This window comes from Sycon ciliatum, chromosome 2 (genome assembly GCF_964019385.1).
Source record: "Sycon ciliatum chromosome 2, ocSycCili1.1, whole genome shotgun sequence".
NCBI lineage: Eukaryota > Metazoa > Porifera > Calcarea > Leucosolenida > Sycettidae > Sycon > Sycon ciliatum.
This window is the reverse complement of record NC_088644.1, coordinates 28,125,774-28,141,413: the sequence shown is the minus strand read 5'-3', so window position 1 is coordinate 28,141,413 and position 15,640 is coordinate 28,125,774. Positions and strand designations below refer to the sequence as shown.

The window sequence follows — 15,640 nt, the reverse complement described above, 5'->3', positions numbered from 1 at the left end:
TAGACCAGAGAGTGCTACTGAACCAGAGAGTGCTACTGAACCAGAGAGTGCTACGGAACCAGAGAGTGCTACGGAACCAAAGAGTGCTACTGAACCAGAGAGTGCTACTGAACCAGAGAGTGCTACTGAACCAGGGAGTGCTACTAGACCAGAGAGTGCTACTGAACCAGAGAGTGCTACTGAACCAGAGAGTGCTACTGAACCAGAGAGTGCTACTGAACCAGAGAGAGAGTGTTTCTAAACCAGAGAGTACTACTGAACCAGAGAGTGCTACTGAACCAGAGAGTGCTGCTAGACCAGAGAGTGCTACTGAACCAGAGAGTGCTACTGAACCAGAGAGTGCTACTAGACCAGAGAGTGCTACTGAACCAGAGAGTGCTACTGAACCAGAGAGTGCTACTAGACCAGAGAGTGCTACTGAACCAGAGAGTGCTACTGAACCAGAGAGTGCTACTGAACCAGAGAGTGCTACTGGACCAGAGAGTGCTACTGAACCAGAGAGTGCTACTGGACCAGAGAGTGCTACTGAACCAGAGAGTGCTACTAGACCAGAGAGTGCTACTGAACCAGAGAGTACTACTGAACCAGAGAGTGCTACTGAACCAGAGAGTGCTACTGAACCAGAGAGTGCTACTGAACCAGAGAGTGTTACTGAACCAGAGAGTACTACTGAACCAGAGAGTGCTACTGAACCAGAGAGTGCTACTGAACCAGAGAGTGCTACTAGACCAGAGAGTGCTACTGAACCAGAGAGTGCTACTGAACCAGAGAGTGCTACGGAACCAGAGAGTGCTACTGAACCAGAGAGTGCTACTGGACCAGAGAGTGCTACTGAACCAGAGAGTGCTACTGGACCAGAGAGTGCTACTGAACCAGAGAGTGCTACTGTACTGAACCAGAGAGTGTTACTGAAGCAGAGAGTGTTACTGAAGCAGAGAGTGCTACTGAACCAGAGAGTGCTACTGAACTAGAGAGTGCTACTGAACCAGAGAGTGCTACTGAACCAGAGAGTGCTACTAGACCAGAGAGTGCTACTGAACCAGAGAGTGCTACTGTACTGAACCGGAGAGTGCTACTGTACTGAACCAGAGAGTGCTACTGAACCAGAGAGTCCTACTGAACCAGAGAGTGCTACTGTACTGAACCAGAGAGCACTACTGAACCAGAGAGTGCTACTGAACCAGAGATTGCTACTGAACCAGATAGTGCTACTGAACCAGATAGTGCTACTAGACCAGAGAGTGCTACTGAACCAGAGAGTGCTACTGAACCAGAGAGTGCTACTGAACCAGAGAGTGCTACTGAACCAGAGAGTGCTACTGAACCAGAGAGTGCTACTGAACCAGAGAGTGCTACTGAACCAGAGAGTGCTACTAGACCAGAGAGTGCTACTGAACCAGAGAGTGCTACTGAACCAGAGAGTGCTACTGAACCAGAGAGTGCTACTGAACCAGAGAGTGCTACTGAACCAGAGAGTGCTACTGCACCAGAGAGTGCTACTGCACCAGAGAGTGCTACTGCTAGTGTGTAGGCAGTGGTGATGAATGATACCCGGACGGGTGTGTAATAACTATAGCAATGCTGGACAACGGGCTACCATGCATATGACTGGCATGATGATGGTGACCAACTCTGCATCCACAGCTGCTCTCAGTGTCCTGTGCAATGTTGCGTGTGCCGCTACTCGAATGAACGGCATTCTTCTGTACGAGGATGCACTAGGCCTAGGGATGACATGCTGTGGTCCAGGTTTTGAATTTGGTTGTTTGAATGTGTGCCTTTTGGTCGGTGTTGCCCTGTGCTGCCTTGCATTCATAGCATGTCGACGACAGTGTATTCTTCATGCGTCAGACCATCGGCAATGCGTGTGGCACAATAGGTCTGCTTCATTCCATCAGCAATAGCAAGGACCGTGTTGACCTCGGTGAGTGGCTGATGGTCAGTGCCTGTGCAGTGGCGTGTTCCTCATTGTTTTACTAGCGATGATGGGATTGCAGTTGGGACTGGGTTTTTTTATGTACCAATTCTCTGTTTGTTTTGTCTCTGCTTACACATGTATATATATGTATGTATGTATGTCTGTCCGTCCATCCGTCTGTCCGTCCGTCTGTCTGTCTGTGTATGCAACGGAAGATATTCGGGCCAATAACAGAAGCAAGACTAGGCTGATAACCGATAACTCCCTTATAATGACCATCCTCTCCCTCACCTCTCATCATTCCTGTTGTGTTGTCTGGCTATCTTCCGTTGCATTGTACGAATCCTTTGGCTGGACCTGTGCTGGTGTGTCGTCGTTTGGACATCAAGCTTTTGCCAAACTGCCTGTTTGTTTGTTTGTCTGTCTGTATGGTATGGTATGTCTGTGTCTGGATGTGTGTGTTTCTATCTCTATGTGTGCATGTGTGTGTCTGTCAGTATGTCTGTCGGTATGTCTGTCACTGTGTGTGTGTGTGTGTGTGTGTGTGTGTGTGTGTGTGTGTGTGTCTGTGTCTGTGTCTGTGTCTGTGTCTGCCTGTTGGTATGTGTTGGCTATATACGATGGACTACAGAGGAAGGATATCTGACGAACTTTATTTCACACACCAAGGACATGACTCCTGCGGAGCGTGGATCCTACCTGGAAGGCGATGATGTATGTACATGTAGTCCCAACTTGCACTAGTGCGACCAGTGCAATGCCATACATGATCTTGTAATGTTAGCCCTCTACGATACACTAATATAGACTTTTGTCTTCTTTCCGAAGTGCTGATTAGTAGTATTTACATGGAAAACACTACCCAATTTGCCATGATGGAGGTGCAAAGTGCATCTCTAAAAGTTTACCTAATACTGGATAAGAGAAGGACTAAAATGCTATGAGTTATGACTAACCGTCCACCAAAGTAAATAGATCATAGTCCAATCAGAGAGTGCGCCAGCAAGGCACAACACTGGCGGGGAGCACTGAGACATCCAAAGGCTCCAACACCTTTCAACTTGTTTCCTGACTTTCTTGGTACTGGTACGTCTTCTTTTCTTTTCTTTTTTACCCTATGTAGACGATTTCTGCTGCTCACGAGGAAAGTGCCAATGAGGGACAATCTGAGGTAAGCCTGGCTCCTAGCGCCTAAACTTGGACCAAAAGTTATCACGAAGTTCTAGTACTTAGTGATGTGTGTGTGTGTGTGTGTGTGTGTGTGTGTGCGTTCGCCTGCCCATACACCCATACGTGGGTGGGTGCGATTTGCATGCGTGCACGCACACGCGTGTGTGCATAGGAGGATATAGTTCTGTGTGTTGCGTCCTGGCCTTTAATACGACATTCTTATCAGCGAAAGTACAATAGAAGAGATTATTTGTGTGTATTGAGAGTGCTTCAACGTAACACTCACCATGGATGGCTTACATTGTTTTACAGCTCTCAGTGCTTTGCTTCCCATAGCGCTAGATGAGGTGTGTGTGTGTGTGTGTGTGTGTGTGTGTGTGTGTGTGTGTGTGTGTGTGTGTGTGTGTGTGCGTGCGTGTGCGTGTGTGTGTGTGTGTGTGTGTGTGTGTGTGTGTGAATTGACCGATTCTCGGATCCTCGTACTGCAGCGTGGCATGCCGGTTAGAATCAGGGTTGTAGTTCTGCATGGTGGTAGCACTCTCTAGTCTCTCCGGTGTATTGTAGAACTGAAGGTTGTATCCCTGCTCTGCTAGATGAACTCTGTGTAATTTTTCCTCGTACTGCAGTGTAGTCTGCCGGATAGAATCAGGGTTTTACTTCTGTGTGCTTGTAGCACTCTCTAGTCTCCCCAGTGTGTTGTAGAACTGAAGGTGGTCTCCCTTGCTCCTCTGCTTGCCTTGGTCTGTTGTGCACTGCTGCTGTAGGTGCCGTCCGACCGTGACTCTGTGAATCTTCACTTCGTGGCTCTGGTTCCCCACAAGGATTCGCTGTATGAGCTCGGTGAGTCTACCATCCTGATGAAGCTTCATTATTGTGTGTAGCACGGCACAATGGTGCATACTTAAGTGCCAGCAATGACTGTCGAGTACGGCACAGCCTCTTGTGTGTCTGAAGAAAATGCTATGTACATGTATGTTCTATGAACGTAATCCTGTAACGTCTTCACTTGCCCGTATTACAGATGGCCGAAAACCGTTCCCAGTCAACCATGGTCCAACCACACTGGATACTTTCCTTCAGGTACGTGCTGAATAGTGGTGATCGCTGTTTTCTTTCCTTTGTTGTTTGTGCTGGATATACTTCAAGTATATTTATTTTGATGGTCAGGTAAATTGAAGCTTTGGATCTTTTTGGTATGCGAATGACCCCCCCCCCCCCCCCCCCCCTTCTCTATCTATCTATCTACTGTAAAACCGGGAATATTCGGTGGTGTAATATTTTCGGTGTTTCCCAAAATCAACGGTTCGGTAGCGTGAAAATTTCGGTAAACCAGTTTTCCGCATCCGAAAATGCATTTTGCACACTGTGTGGCATGGCTTTTTGAATTTTAGGTAAAAATTACCTGTACCGAAGTTACCGAAAATAATCTCCACTGAAATGTTCTGGTTTTACAGTATCTATCTATCTGTTTGTCCGTCTCAGCCACTCCCTCACTCTGTTCTTTCAACGTGTGTGTGTGTGTCTGTCTGTCTGTCTGTTCTCAGGATGGCGCACTTGTGTGCCAGAAGTTCATGGCGCGGGATCCGTCCGAGCTGCACTTCACCATCCTGGCACTGGCACATGTGTAAGGACACGTAATTACTGCACTACGTATCTAGCCGTCGTTACTACCTACGTGTCTAGCCTCCGTTACTACCTACGTGTCTAGCCCTCGTTACTGCCTCCCTGGCTCATGGGCATCGGTGTGCCGCCCGGGTTGCTTCACTCGCTTTGCATGTGTACAGAAAGTGTGCCCTTATCAAACTGTCACTCGCTGCGTATATATTTTGCCGGATACAGAATTCTCATGAAATACATCACTATTTTCCTTGCATGCAAGTTTATGATAGGAATACTTCTTGAAGTAGTTTAATACATGCAATGCTGAATACTGGCTACTGGCTCTGATGGCCCAAAGGGTACACGTATCATGGCTGCAACAAAAACGATCTCTTCTGGCCTTGTTTTTTGGCATTATTGATATTCTTTCGAGATTTTTTCATGCATTGTGTTGCCTGTTGGCCTGGTGTTCATTTTTATCCTGCCTGCATTTTTTTATAGTTGTAGTTCTGACAGTGAATGCAGTCATGCTGCAGACAAAATTGGTTGTCGAACACTCAAAGTGGTTTCTTTTTGCATTTGGTAGGGTTTTTGTGTCGGTATTCGGTCTCAGGTAGAGTACAGTTGCTGTTAGTCCAGCTGAGAGAGACACAGAGAGACAGACAGACAGACAGACAGACAGACAGACAGAGAGAGAGAGAGAGAGAGAGGGGTACTGTTTCAGTCCAGCCAGTCACGTATGACATTATTGTGCATCACTGCTGCTCAATGAGATCCGATCATAGGAGTCAAGTTTGTGCCCTGCGCCAGTTCACAGTCCAATGTTCGCTGGCGAAGGGCAGCACTGCGCCCTGCACATACTTTAAAAAAAGTTAACCTTGATTCGGGATTTCACTGAGTAGCACCGTGTACCTGCAGTACTTTACACTGCAACTTCCTCATTCTGGTTTTTCATTCTGGCTTTTAGTAACTTTTTACTGCGGCTCAAATTCTAGTTTTACTGCACATTGCCAATCATGTGTGTTAGTTTACCTGCAATTTGAATGGTTCAAACCCTACCAAGCTCTAGGATATGTGACTCCCAATCTTATCGCAAATTCAAAACCAGCACGTTTGGATGGCGGGATAGTATTCATTGTTGTTAGTCTAAAAGAAAAAAATAATAATAATGAGGTATGGAAAAGAACTCTGTATGATGGAAATGGATTCACCGACTATTTTGTACTCGACTCTGTACGCTGCATTACGTGAAATAAATAGCATATTTTAACACAGAAGTATATTGGGATATGGCTGCTTGATAGGTTACTAGACTGAGTGGCTCTGCGACATATAGCATATTGGGCGTTTTGCACAGTGACTTGGAGGGTAGAAAACAAAGGAGAGTGTGGGGATTACCGATTGGTCTGAAATCTCACAGTTCACATGGATAAGGTTAGCGGCAAAGTATCATTTGTAGGAATAAGCGACTGGCTAAACTTTAGCTCTCGTGTCAATTAGAATGCATGTCACAACAGTAAACGGATACTAGTGCACTCAACGTGGGTATGGCTAAGCCTCGCCAGTTCTAAAACACACTCTCAGTGATGTTCACAGGCTGACTTGTATGTGTGCGCCCATAGAAACCGGTATTCCTGGCCTCGCAGAGATACGTGCCTGCAGCACTTGGGCCTGATAGCACCAGCGAAGAGATGACCCTATAGTTCTTTCTTTCCGCCGATGAGGTGATTTTGACGCCGCTCTGGGGCCTAGTCACGGCCGGCTGTGCCCGCAGTCTGCGGCTAGTCTTCGACAGTAGGGTTCTTGCATTGCTCGTGTCGCTAAGCTTGTACCAGGCTACGGTTGGAAGTGGATTGCCTTGTGCGGCACAGTCAACACTGATGTGTCGCGTTGGCGTGACCGTGATAGGTAGCAACGAGACGTCCAAAGTAGCCGGCACTGTGAACAAGCCAAAGGAAAACAAGCAAACGGTAGGAACAAAGTTTAGAGTGTGCTCTACTGTTTTGTTGCAAATATCCATTACTTTTTAGAAGTGCGGTCAACAGAGCGAGCTGAATCGACATTTCACGAAGGCTGTATTGTATTCAAAACAAGTGGATACGAAGACGGTGAAGAACAGGGAAGGAGAAACAAATGTGATATGAAAGAACTATTGTCGCCTCGACGCTTATCTACATCCATTTATTCCGCTTATAAAATACAATCTCACTACTTTCTACACTAGAATCTATCCAGTGGACTAGAAGTTGACCTACTATTTCGATTTTGCAGGGCAATACAGTCCACTCAGTCAAATGTACGCAAAAGGGACTGCGAAGAAATCTTCTCGGGTCTGAAAACTACCGTAGAATCCCAAGGATAAGCCCATGCGCCTAATTCAATAGAGCCATCAGATGGGCATATGATAATAATATGTGGGCATAGGCGTGTACATATACTTGAGCATGGATACAGTTGTTAACAAGGCCATCGGGACTACATTATCGTATACAGTCAACTTCGCTAATAACGACTGCAGATATAACAACAATTCGTGAATAACGACAGTACTTCCATGCCTAGAGCAAAGTCCCATACATATGCATGTAATGCGATTTCGGGTATAAGGACACTTTTCTGATACCTCGCCGAGTGTCGTTATACGCGAAGTTGACTGTAGTCTATAGAGTGGTTTCACATCTCTGCCGTGTGACCAAATTGATGCAGGAAGTGATCATGTCAGGTGGACAGTGGAACCAACACGGCCGACGTCACGCGACCCATCGATGCGGGGGTTGAGTGGAGTTGGAGCCAACATGGCTGCCGCATGCAGTCATGTGACAGATGTGAAATTACTCTATTGCTGCAAACATCAACACACATTTGTCAATCTTTTTGCATGCTAATGTGGCAGCTAAGATTACGGTGGGCAAGTGCTGAGATGATCTACACGATGTTACTTAATTTCAAAAGTTGAGGGTGTTGAAAAGGGGGAAAGTCTGAAGAAAAAATGTACTGCCCCCCCACCAGCACTTACTTCTGACTTTGAGCCTGGTTGTAAACTCTTTCGTAAATCCAAACTGCTCGCTTAGTGCTCCGGTTGACGTGTATTTTGCAACATCGTCAAGCCGTGCATCTTCTATGCACAAATGGCTTCCGTTCTCCACGCTGTATCGTCCCGAGCCCCACGTCTCCAGGGAAAGCATTTCGTCTTTGGTTATCTTCTTGTAGAAGACGTCCATCGGTGTTGGTATGCCACGCACTGCAATCCGTTTATCTATGGTTATGGCCGGCCGGAAGTGTATACATGCCCGCCTGCCAACCAATGTGGTAGCAGACTTCGGGCCCAGCATCTTCAACTTGATGTGCTCTTGGCAACTGCCATCTGCAAGAACAACACAAAGCAGATCAATATAGCCAGTGATTAGATTGCTGTCGGCCTGTCCGTCTGTGTGTGTGTGTGTGTGTGTGTGTGTGTGTGTGTGTCTGCCCGTCTGTGTGTCTGTCTGTCTGTCTGTGTGTGTGTGTCTGTCCATCTGTCTGTCTGTCTTTCTGTTTGTCTCTCTCTCTCTGCTCTCTTCTCCTCTTACAATCACCTGGGTCTGGGTTCAAGTACAATGTAGTTGTGTTTTAGCACGAACTCCACACTCCATACTGGCCCTACAAGGGCAGTGGTTCAACTGAGCTAAGAATGCATTCACCCCTAGTACTGTAGCTAGAAGCCACAGCAAGCAGTTCACCAGTTGTAATCAGCATTCGAGTAATAATATCTAATTTCATTCCCTTGTAAACATGTTGGAAGGTCAGGGTTGAGCTATTCAACAGTAGACTTACATTCAGCAACTATGAGGTACACTCGGCATATCAGCTTCGCCTTGACTCCTGGTTGGCGATATGACCAGGCTTCATATTCCCCGGCGTGGCGATGGGCAACACTATCGATAACCATGGTGCTCTCATGCGCATACACACCGTCATCTCTGCTAAATGGTGTGATCCAGGAGGTGCTTGCGCTGGTGTCCGTCCTCCTCCACTCTCTGACATCATTAGCATTTGGCACTGCTGCTGGGCAGTGTACCGTGGCAAGGGAAGTCGGTGCTCGACATTCTATAGCTGCCGGCGTTCCTAGAGAAAAAAACATGGTGCAACACGATAGAGGAGCCAATGAAACACGCAAAACGTCCACACAAACAAACAAACACACACACACACACACACACACACAACAGCAACAACATGATTGTACTTGTATATTCAATGTGATATACATCATACTAGAAGCAATCTGAAAGCAGGCTGCAGGTGCAGGTGTTGCCGCTAACGCCATCATCAGTCCTAAACAATCAGAATGTCAATATGTCAACCTTGTTTTTCTTGTTTTTCTGTTGATCAGAAATCAAGTCTGGATTTCAACCAATCAGCGCCTTGTTAAGGTCTATCGATGTATAGGAGAGAAAAAAGAGGTTGCCTTGTGCTTCAACTTGAAATCAATGAGGGCTGGGAGACGACAGACAGCTGAAGATAAGATGCTGTGTCCATGACAGCCTCGGAGCAGCAATGAATCGAATACACACGTGCTTGACATGCACCGTCCTGTGCTATAAGAGTAGCTCTGAAGCAGGTTGGTGACGTGCAGCACGGCAACATTTACTACAATGCCATTAAGCCGGCACACACCAGGGCCGAGAGAGTAAGTGAACGGGCAGCAGTACTTGACTGGCTGCTGCTCATCTTGGGTTAATACCCACAGGTCTGCACAGGGCACGGGCGTTGCCTCTGCAAGACAGCTGTGGATGACAGCCAGCTTCTGTCAGGCATACTACAAGTACAACAACTATGCTTTGCTCCCTCCGAACAAAGCACACCAGCTGGTGCCTATATTCGTGGACTATAACTCATGATAATGCTCTGCTTTGAGTACAGATGAAGCAGTGTGTTATGCAACGGGTGTCTGTGAGGGCAGTGTTTGTTTGCAGTGTGCACGGCCTGCTGATAAACTACATGTATCAAAGGTTGCCTCCGGCACAGCAAGAGCAACCGGATGGGAACCAAAGCAGCGACCACCCACCGCCATTGGGCCAGTGCCCCTCATTCTCCACCTATTGCACAGCTACGTAACGTAGACTCTGTGCACCCATAACAGTGTTGTGCTCGGATAAACCGACACCCGGTACATTTATGGAATGCCCATTGAGCTCTGCTTGCTCTACTATTTCTTCGCGGATGCTCGCGTATAATCTTTAAATTAAAGCGATTTGCCTCCGGTACCATTGGGTTATCAAAGTTTTTCCTGTTCCGATCCTGTGACAATATTGGGCACCTTAAAAACTGAACAATTATCGATTTCTGCCAGCGGGAAAGCGATTCAAGTTTCTTCCGCAGCTAAAGCATTCAATGCTCATGAACTGGGTTTTTGTGTTATCACTGGCAGAAGAAAACACTTACAATGGTGGGTGCATCATGATCAAGGCCGAGATAAACAAACGTACACGTGTTGGAAATGTGGTGGATGCACAAGTACCCTACAGTACAGACCACTGTGATAGGAAAGCCTGACTGTTATCCTTGCATCATTTTGAGACCATTGTCACCAACCAATTTGACAAACAACGAACATCGACACAAATGAAAAAAATCCTCACCGTCAGCCTCGATTAGTGACGATCTCTCGGCGAGCAACAGAAGTAGCAAGAGTAGTTGTAATGCTGGCAATGCTTTCATTCGCTGGTGATAGCACAGACTGCCTGAACCACTATCATAAGACATCCTTCGGCGCTCATCGCCATTGCGGCAAGTGCATCTTCCAGGATCTGGAGCGTCGACACCCGCTTCGCGATCGATGCTTTGACATCGATCCGACGTCCGTTGTGTGTAGCTTGGCCGAACAAGATGCTGCACCACACTGTGTGCTTCATGCACATCCGGCGTACTAGCATTGGTCGGCATCGGCCTCTCACACATCCTCGGAAGCGCCGCTGCAGAAGTCCCGACTTCGCGGTTACCGTAGGAACGAGCCCCGCAGCCGGAATCAATGTTGCTGCCGACCATTCTCACACGGCCAGTTCTGGATTCCAGGACAAGAATCCTTACAACCTGCTGCGTGGAGGTGATCGTGCTCAATCCGAGAGATTTCTTTATTCAATGGGTAGGTTCTGAACGGAGGTTGGACTATGGTACCGGCTACTGCACTGGAAAAGGTCTACTGCAGTCTCTTCGCTTCACTTGTCCGTGCTATCAGGTGAACTCACTATGGGTGGACCCGCTCTGTCTACCAACGTTTGGCGTATTCCGAGGTTTTGGCTCGGAAATCTAGTTCCTTTAGTTGTTACCCGCTCTTCTTGAGTCAATTGTCAATCATCGCAAGGCAAACATTGTCTGGTCTTTATATTCATGCTTTGTGGACCCGTCACTGCGGCAGACGGGTGGCTATTTGCAACGTTGCGTATACGACCAGACAGCGCTTCATCAGTAGGCAGTAGTACCACTACCAGCCAGCTAGCCTGCTAGAATTCCCGATGCGGCATTGCATTGCGAGGACAATGCAGTACCCAAATGAACCATGCTCGTGGACCATATTTCGGTTGCACGGGCAAGCATAAACTCGTTGCAACAAGTAATGGCCTATTTCGGCCGAGTTGCATCATCCAGCCGAGCATCGCGGGGAAAGTCCGAGATGGTCAATACCGTTCGCTAGCTTCTCAAGCCGCTGTCAGACTGACAGCTTTGTTCGATGTTATCATCTCACTCGCCCGAGCCTGCACGTTCAACACGTTCTGTCCAGCGCATTGTCCGAAAATCGACAAAACCACCGTGTTGGTCAACGCAGACTGCACTGTACTGGTCGTGTGTTGTGTTGGTCTTTTAAAACTATGAGAGCGCGTGCGGATATCGCGACTCACTCAGAGGAATTGCTGCAGTGAATCTTCATGACTCCTGTCTCGTCAGCTCCAGACTTGCCAGTGCCATCTGTCGCTCCATGGTGGCGACGCGCGCAGTCACGTTTGTCACCATTCCGTGCACTTACCATTCGCGGAGGCCGTATATGTGCAGTCCACAATCTACGTGCAGATCCACGTAGTCATTGTACTCGAACGAACATGTACATAATGGACAACAAGTACACCCGTGAAGCCTTTACATCTACCAGTGGATATTATTATATCCACTGATAATGATATACATCCACTGGTACATGTAAATGCTTGGTGTATGGTATTTTGTGGTCCACGACAGACAGACAGACTGATGATAGTGATGTCATTTTCTGTTTGATTTTTGCCAATGTACATACTTATTTGTGCTGCATGGTATTGGTAGTCTAGAGTCTGAACTGACCAGGAAAACTGGATGGAACCAGTCAAACCAATGTGCATGGACAGCCGCCGCCCCTCAGCTAGCAGGAGTCTGAGCTATGCTCGGTCTGATGATTGTCAATGGCAGACAGGATGTCCATGACAGAGCCTGCCAGTGAGTTACTACTGAGCAATAGAATAATACAACATGCCATTGTGTGTGTGGCTTCAGTACACCGTACTGCAGTCTTGGTGGCAGAAAGGAATACAAATGCACTGGATTCACTTTGCCACTTGCTGGACTCAGACTGTTATGCGACCTGTCAAACGCTGTGGTGTCATTTTCGCCTGCCACATTCCAATCTAGTTCTGCAACTAGTCATGCCTCGAGTCATGGTATGACAACAGAGTAGGGTGACAAGCATGCAGCAGGCTTGCTGTGTCACGTCTTTGCTTTTCCTAACGACCTAGGGCTCCTGCACTGCAGTGCCAGAGTTACCGCAAAGAGGCACAATGCTGTCTGCTGCTAGCATGCTGCTGTGCACTGTGCAAGCCATGCATACAGCCTCTTTTACGGGCAAAATAAACACAATGAATAAAAGCCATGCATGTATGATGTCATTGTAGCCTCCCTGATGGTCTACTGACAAGTACGTGCTAGGGGGCGGAATTAGCGGAATTAAAAATAACTGTTTGGTTATTGGTTGCATGCGCACCAGTGCATGCAGTGTAGTGTGGCTAGCCTACCTAGTACCAAGAGTACATAAGGGGGTGGGGTTATGTACAATAATAACACTCTTGATAACACTCCTACCGTGCATTTCAAAACTATAGACGCGTAGGGTTTTCGAAATATTTCAAATTTGGCTGGAACTTTTTGAGAATAGTTTTCGGAATATTGCTCAGGATCGCTCCACAATTACTCTCATATAGTTTCTAAAGGATTGGATAACAGACGCCCAATTTGGAAAAATTTATGCACAAAGTGATCACAGATTTTATGTGGTATAGATGCTGGCATAACGGTTTTTGCCTAGGTACGCGTCTATAGTTTTGAAATGGACTGTAAGTAGGCCTCGACCAAATATGCTAAAAAAAGAGCATAATTATTATGCTCGTCGCATATCATGGAAACGTCCATAATATACCAAAGGCTTAGCAAGATACAGTGTATGCAAAAGATATGCCAAAATATGCTCGACATAAGCAGAAAGTGTAGATCATTTCAGTAAAATTACAACCTTGGAATATTCATTGGCTCCACGGCTATCATACTTATGGAATGTGGTGCAAATCAAACACATGCGGAATAGTATGGCTGGGGTGTGTCCCCAGCAACCGTAGCGATAGTGTTGCGAACACTGATCCATGGGGAAATGTAGCAAACGCCTCAACCATTCCAAATTCATCCATAAAAGGCTGGTGCCATAACCATACTCCATAGGCATACATGTAGTGACGCAGGCACCGGCGGATAATGGCGGCAGAAAAATTGGCAGAATTCGGTACATTTTCTGGTAAGTTTCATGCATGGTTGGTATGTGGATAAAGAAATAGAGCAGAATTCGAGGAATTGCCCGCCATAAGGTTTGTATGGTTCTGCCAATTTCACTGCTTTTCGAGCAGAATCTGCCACCTTTTCGAGCATTATCCGCCAATGCCTAACGCACACGTACACACGCACGCACACGCCATACACAACCACACACGCACACTCATGCACACACGCACGCTCATGCACACACGCACACACATAAAAGAAAGATAACTCTGCTTTTAGGCGGAGCTCAGCAGGGGAGGCAGAACTCAAGGCTTGAATATGGCAGAAGAGCGATAGCCGAGACTACTAGCAGAATCAAAGTCATGCACTTGAAGTTGAAAGCGCCTCTATCCTAGCCTGGAGGAAATGTGACATAAAGCCACAGCACAGCGGCTGTGATTAGCTGATTAGCAATGCCATGCATGTATTCGTACTATACTAGCAATTGTCTACAACCCCAGTTGGTAGCAGTCTGAGACGTGTACAGGGTAGAACTACCGGTTCTGATGATCGAGTTCGAAGCTGCGCATCAGATAATGCATAAACCTGCTGACGGAAACATCCTTTGCAATGACTTTCTTGCCGTGTTTTCACAGCAAAGAATGGAGCGGAACAATCTTCGGGTTAGACGAGGCAACCTGATGGAAGACAGAAGAACTGAATGTGACAATCGGCATTGCATCAGCTTGCGTTAAAAATTGTAACTTACGATAGAAGCGTTCCTTGCGACATGATCATGCTTCCCTTCTTTGGCTGCATCGATTAGATGGCATTAAAATAAATTAGACGGCGTGTGGAGGACGTGCATAGATTACCGTACTCCACGACTACGATGGGCATACCACCGAATTTTTTCCCGAGTACCGACCACACACCTACAAAATAGAGAGAGAGAGAGAGAGAGAGAGAGAGAGAGAGAGAGAGAGAGAGAGAGAGAGAGAGAGAGAGAGAGAGAGAGAGAGAGAGAGAGAGAGAGAGAGAGAGAGAGAGAGAGAGAGAGAGAGAGAGAGAGAGAGAGAGAGGAGAGAGAGAGAGAGAAATAAAGAGAGAGAGAAAGAAAGAAAGAAAGACAGAAAGAAGGAGAGAAAGAAACAGAGAAAAAGAAAGAAAGAAAGAAAGACAGAAAGAAAGAAGGAGAGAAAGAAACAGAGAGAAACAGGTAGAGAATTCCGTCTACTGTCATATGAAGGAAAGAGAGAGAGAGAGAGAGAGAGAGAGGAGAGAGAGAGAGAGGAGAGAGAGAGAGAGAAAGAAAGAGAGAGAGAAAGAAAGAAAGAAAGACAGAAAGAAGGAGAGAAAGAAACAGAGAAAAAGAAAGAAAGAAAGAAAGAAAGACAGAAAGAAAGAAGGAGAGAAAGAAACAGAGAGAAACAGGTAGAGAATTCCGTCTACTGTCATATGAAGGAAAGCCTCGAGTAAAGGAAGGAACGTTCTTCTTGGAATATTTAAAAGCGATCCGCTTCGATGAGTCAAATATGCACAGTGCAATTACAATTGTCTTTTCAACTTCCGCTGAGTTACGCGGAGTGGCGAAGAGTACCAATTTGCGAGAGAGAGAGAGAGAGAGAGAGAGAGAGAGAGAGAGAGAGAGAGAGAGAGAGAGAGAGAGAGAGAGAGAGAGAGAGAGAGAGAGAGAGAGAGAGAGAGAGAGACAGACAGACAGACAGACAGACAGAAAGGGACAGCCATGTCATGGACATCACACCCAAGAGAGTAAGGGGCATAAAGCGCAGGTATTCCAGATAGTCTCTGTATGGTCAAAGGCGTTGTGTACCGTTGGTAGTAAGGTTTGGAGTATTCAGGAGAAACGGAGCCCCCTGTATATGTAAGGGTCGCGGAGCATTCTCATGAGACACAAACCCGACATGTAGTCGCTATGTCCCCCGGACCGCTTCCGAGCACAGGACCTACGGACGCGGTGCTTAGGTAATTTTCGGGCCACGTGTATTCCAAAATTAATACCGGTAAGTTAGAATCTTTAAAAAGATTCTCGGTCGCGAAACCTCTACCGAGTACCGAGTACGAAGATAATGGAAGCGATTGAGATCAGATATCAGTATCGTCAGGATCTACAAGTGTAGGAGGAGGAGGTTAAAAAAGACGAGGGATAGTCCCAGGGAATACACACACTTGGACCCGTGC

General features: G+C 46.8%; 2 protein-coding genes across 2 annotated transcripts in view; one reads left to right on the top strand and one right to left on the bottom strand.

The window, feature by feature from the left end:
- LOC135809518 (ubiquitin carboxyl-terminal hydrolase isozyme L3-like) overlaps positions 1 to 5,249 on the top strand; it is a 9,989-nt gene extending 4,740 nt beyond the window's left edge. Inside the window, exons 4-9 of the mRNA XM_065322879.1 lie at positions 1,819 to 1,924; positions 2,550 to 2,632; positions 3,042 to 3,089; positions 3,853 to 3,928; positions 4,110 to 4,168; positions 4,633 to 5,249. Of these exons, the coding sequence (XP_065178951.1) occupies positions 1,819 to 1,924; positions 2,550 to 2,632; positions 3,042 to 3,089; positions 3,853 to 3,928; positions 4,110 to 4,168; positions 4,633 to 4,716 (456 nt within the window). The 3' untranslated portion in view covers positions 4,717 to 5,249. The remainder of the gene's footprint in view (positions 1 to 1,818; positions 1,925 to 2,549; positions 2,633 to 3,041; positions 3,090 to 3,852; positions 3,929 to 4,109; positions 4,169 to 4,632) is intronic.
- A 444-nt stretch (positions 5,250 to 5,693) lies between these two features.
- Positions 5,694 to 11,125, bottom strand: LOC135809517 (uncharacterized). Its single transcript, XM_065322878.1, has 4 exons — positions 10,309 to 11,125; positions 8,501 to 8,791; positions 7,704 to 8,051; positions 5,694 to 6,625 (listed from the first exon to the last, which is right to left on the bottom strand). Exons 1-4 carry the CDS (start codon positions 10,712 to 10,714, stop codon positions 6,255 to 6,257), a joined length of 1,416 nt encoding a protein of 471 aa, XP_065178950.1. The 5' UTR covers positions 10,715 to 11,125; the 3' UTR covers positions 5,694 to 6,254.
- Between the last annotated feature and the right edge of the window lie 4,515 nt (positions 11,126 to 15,640).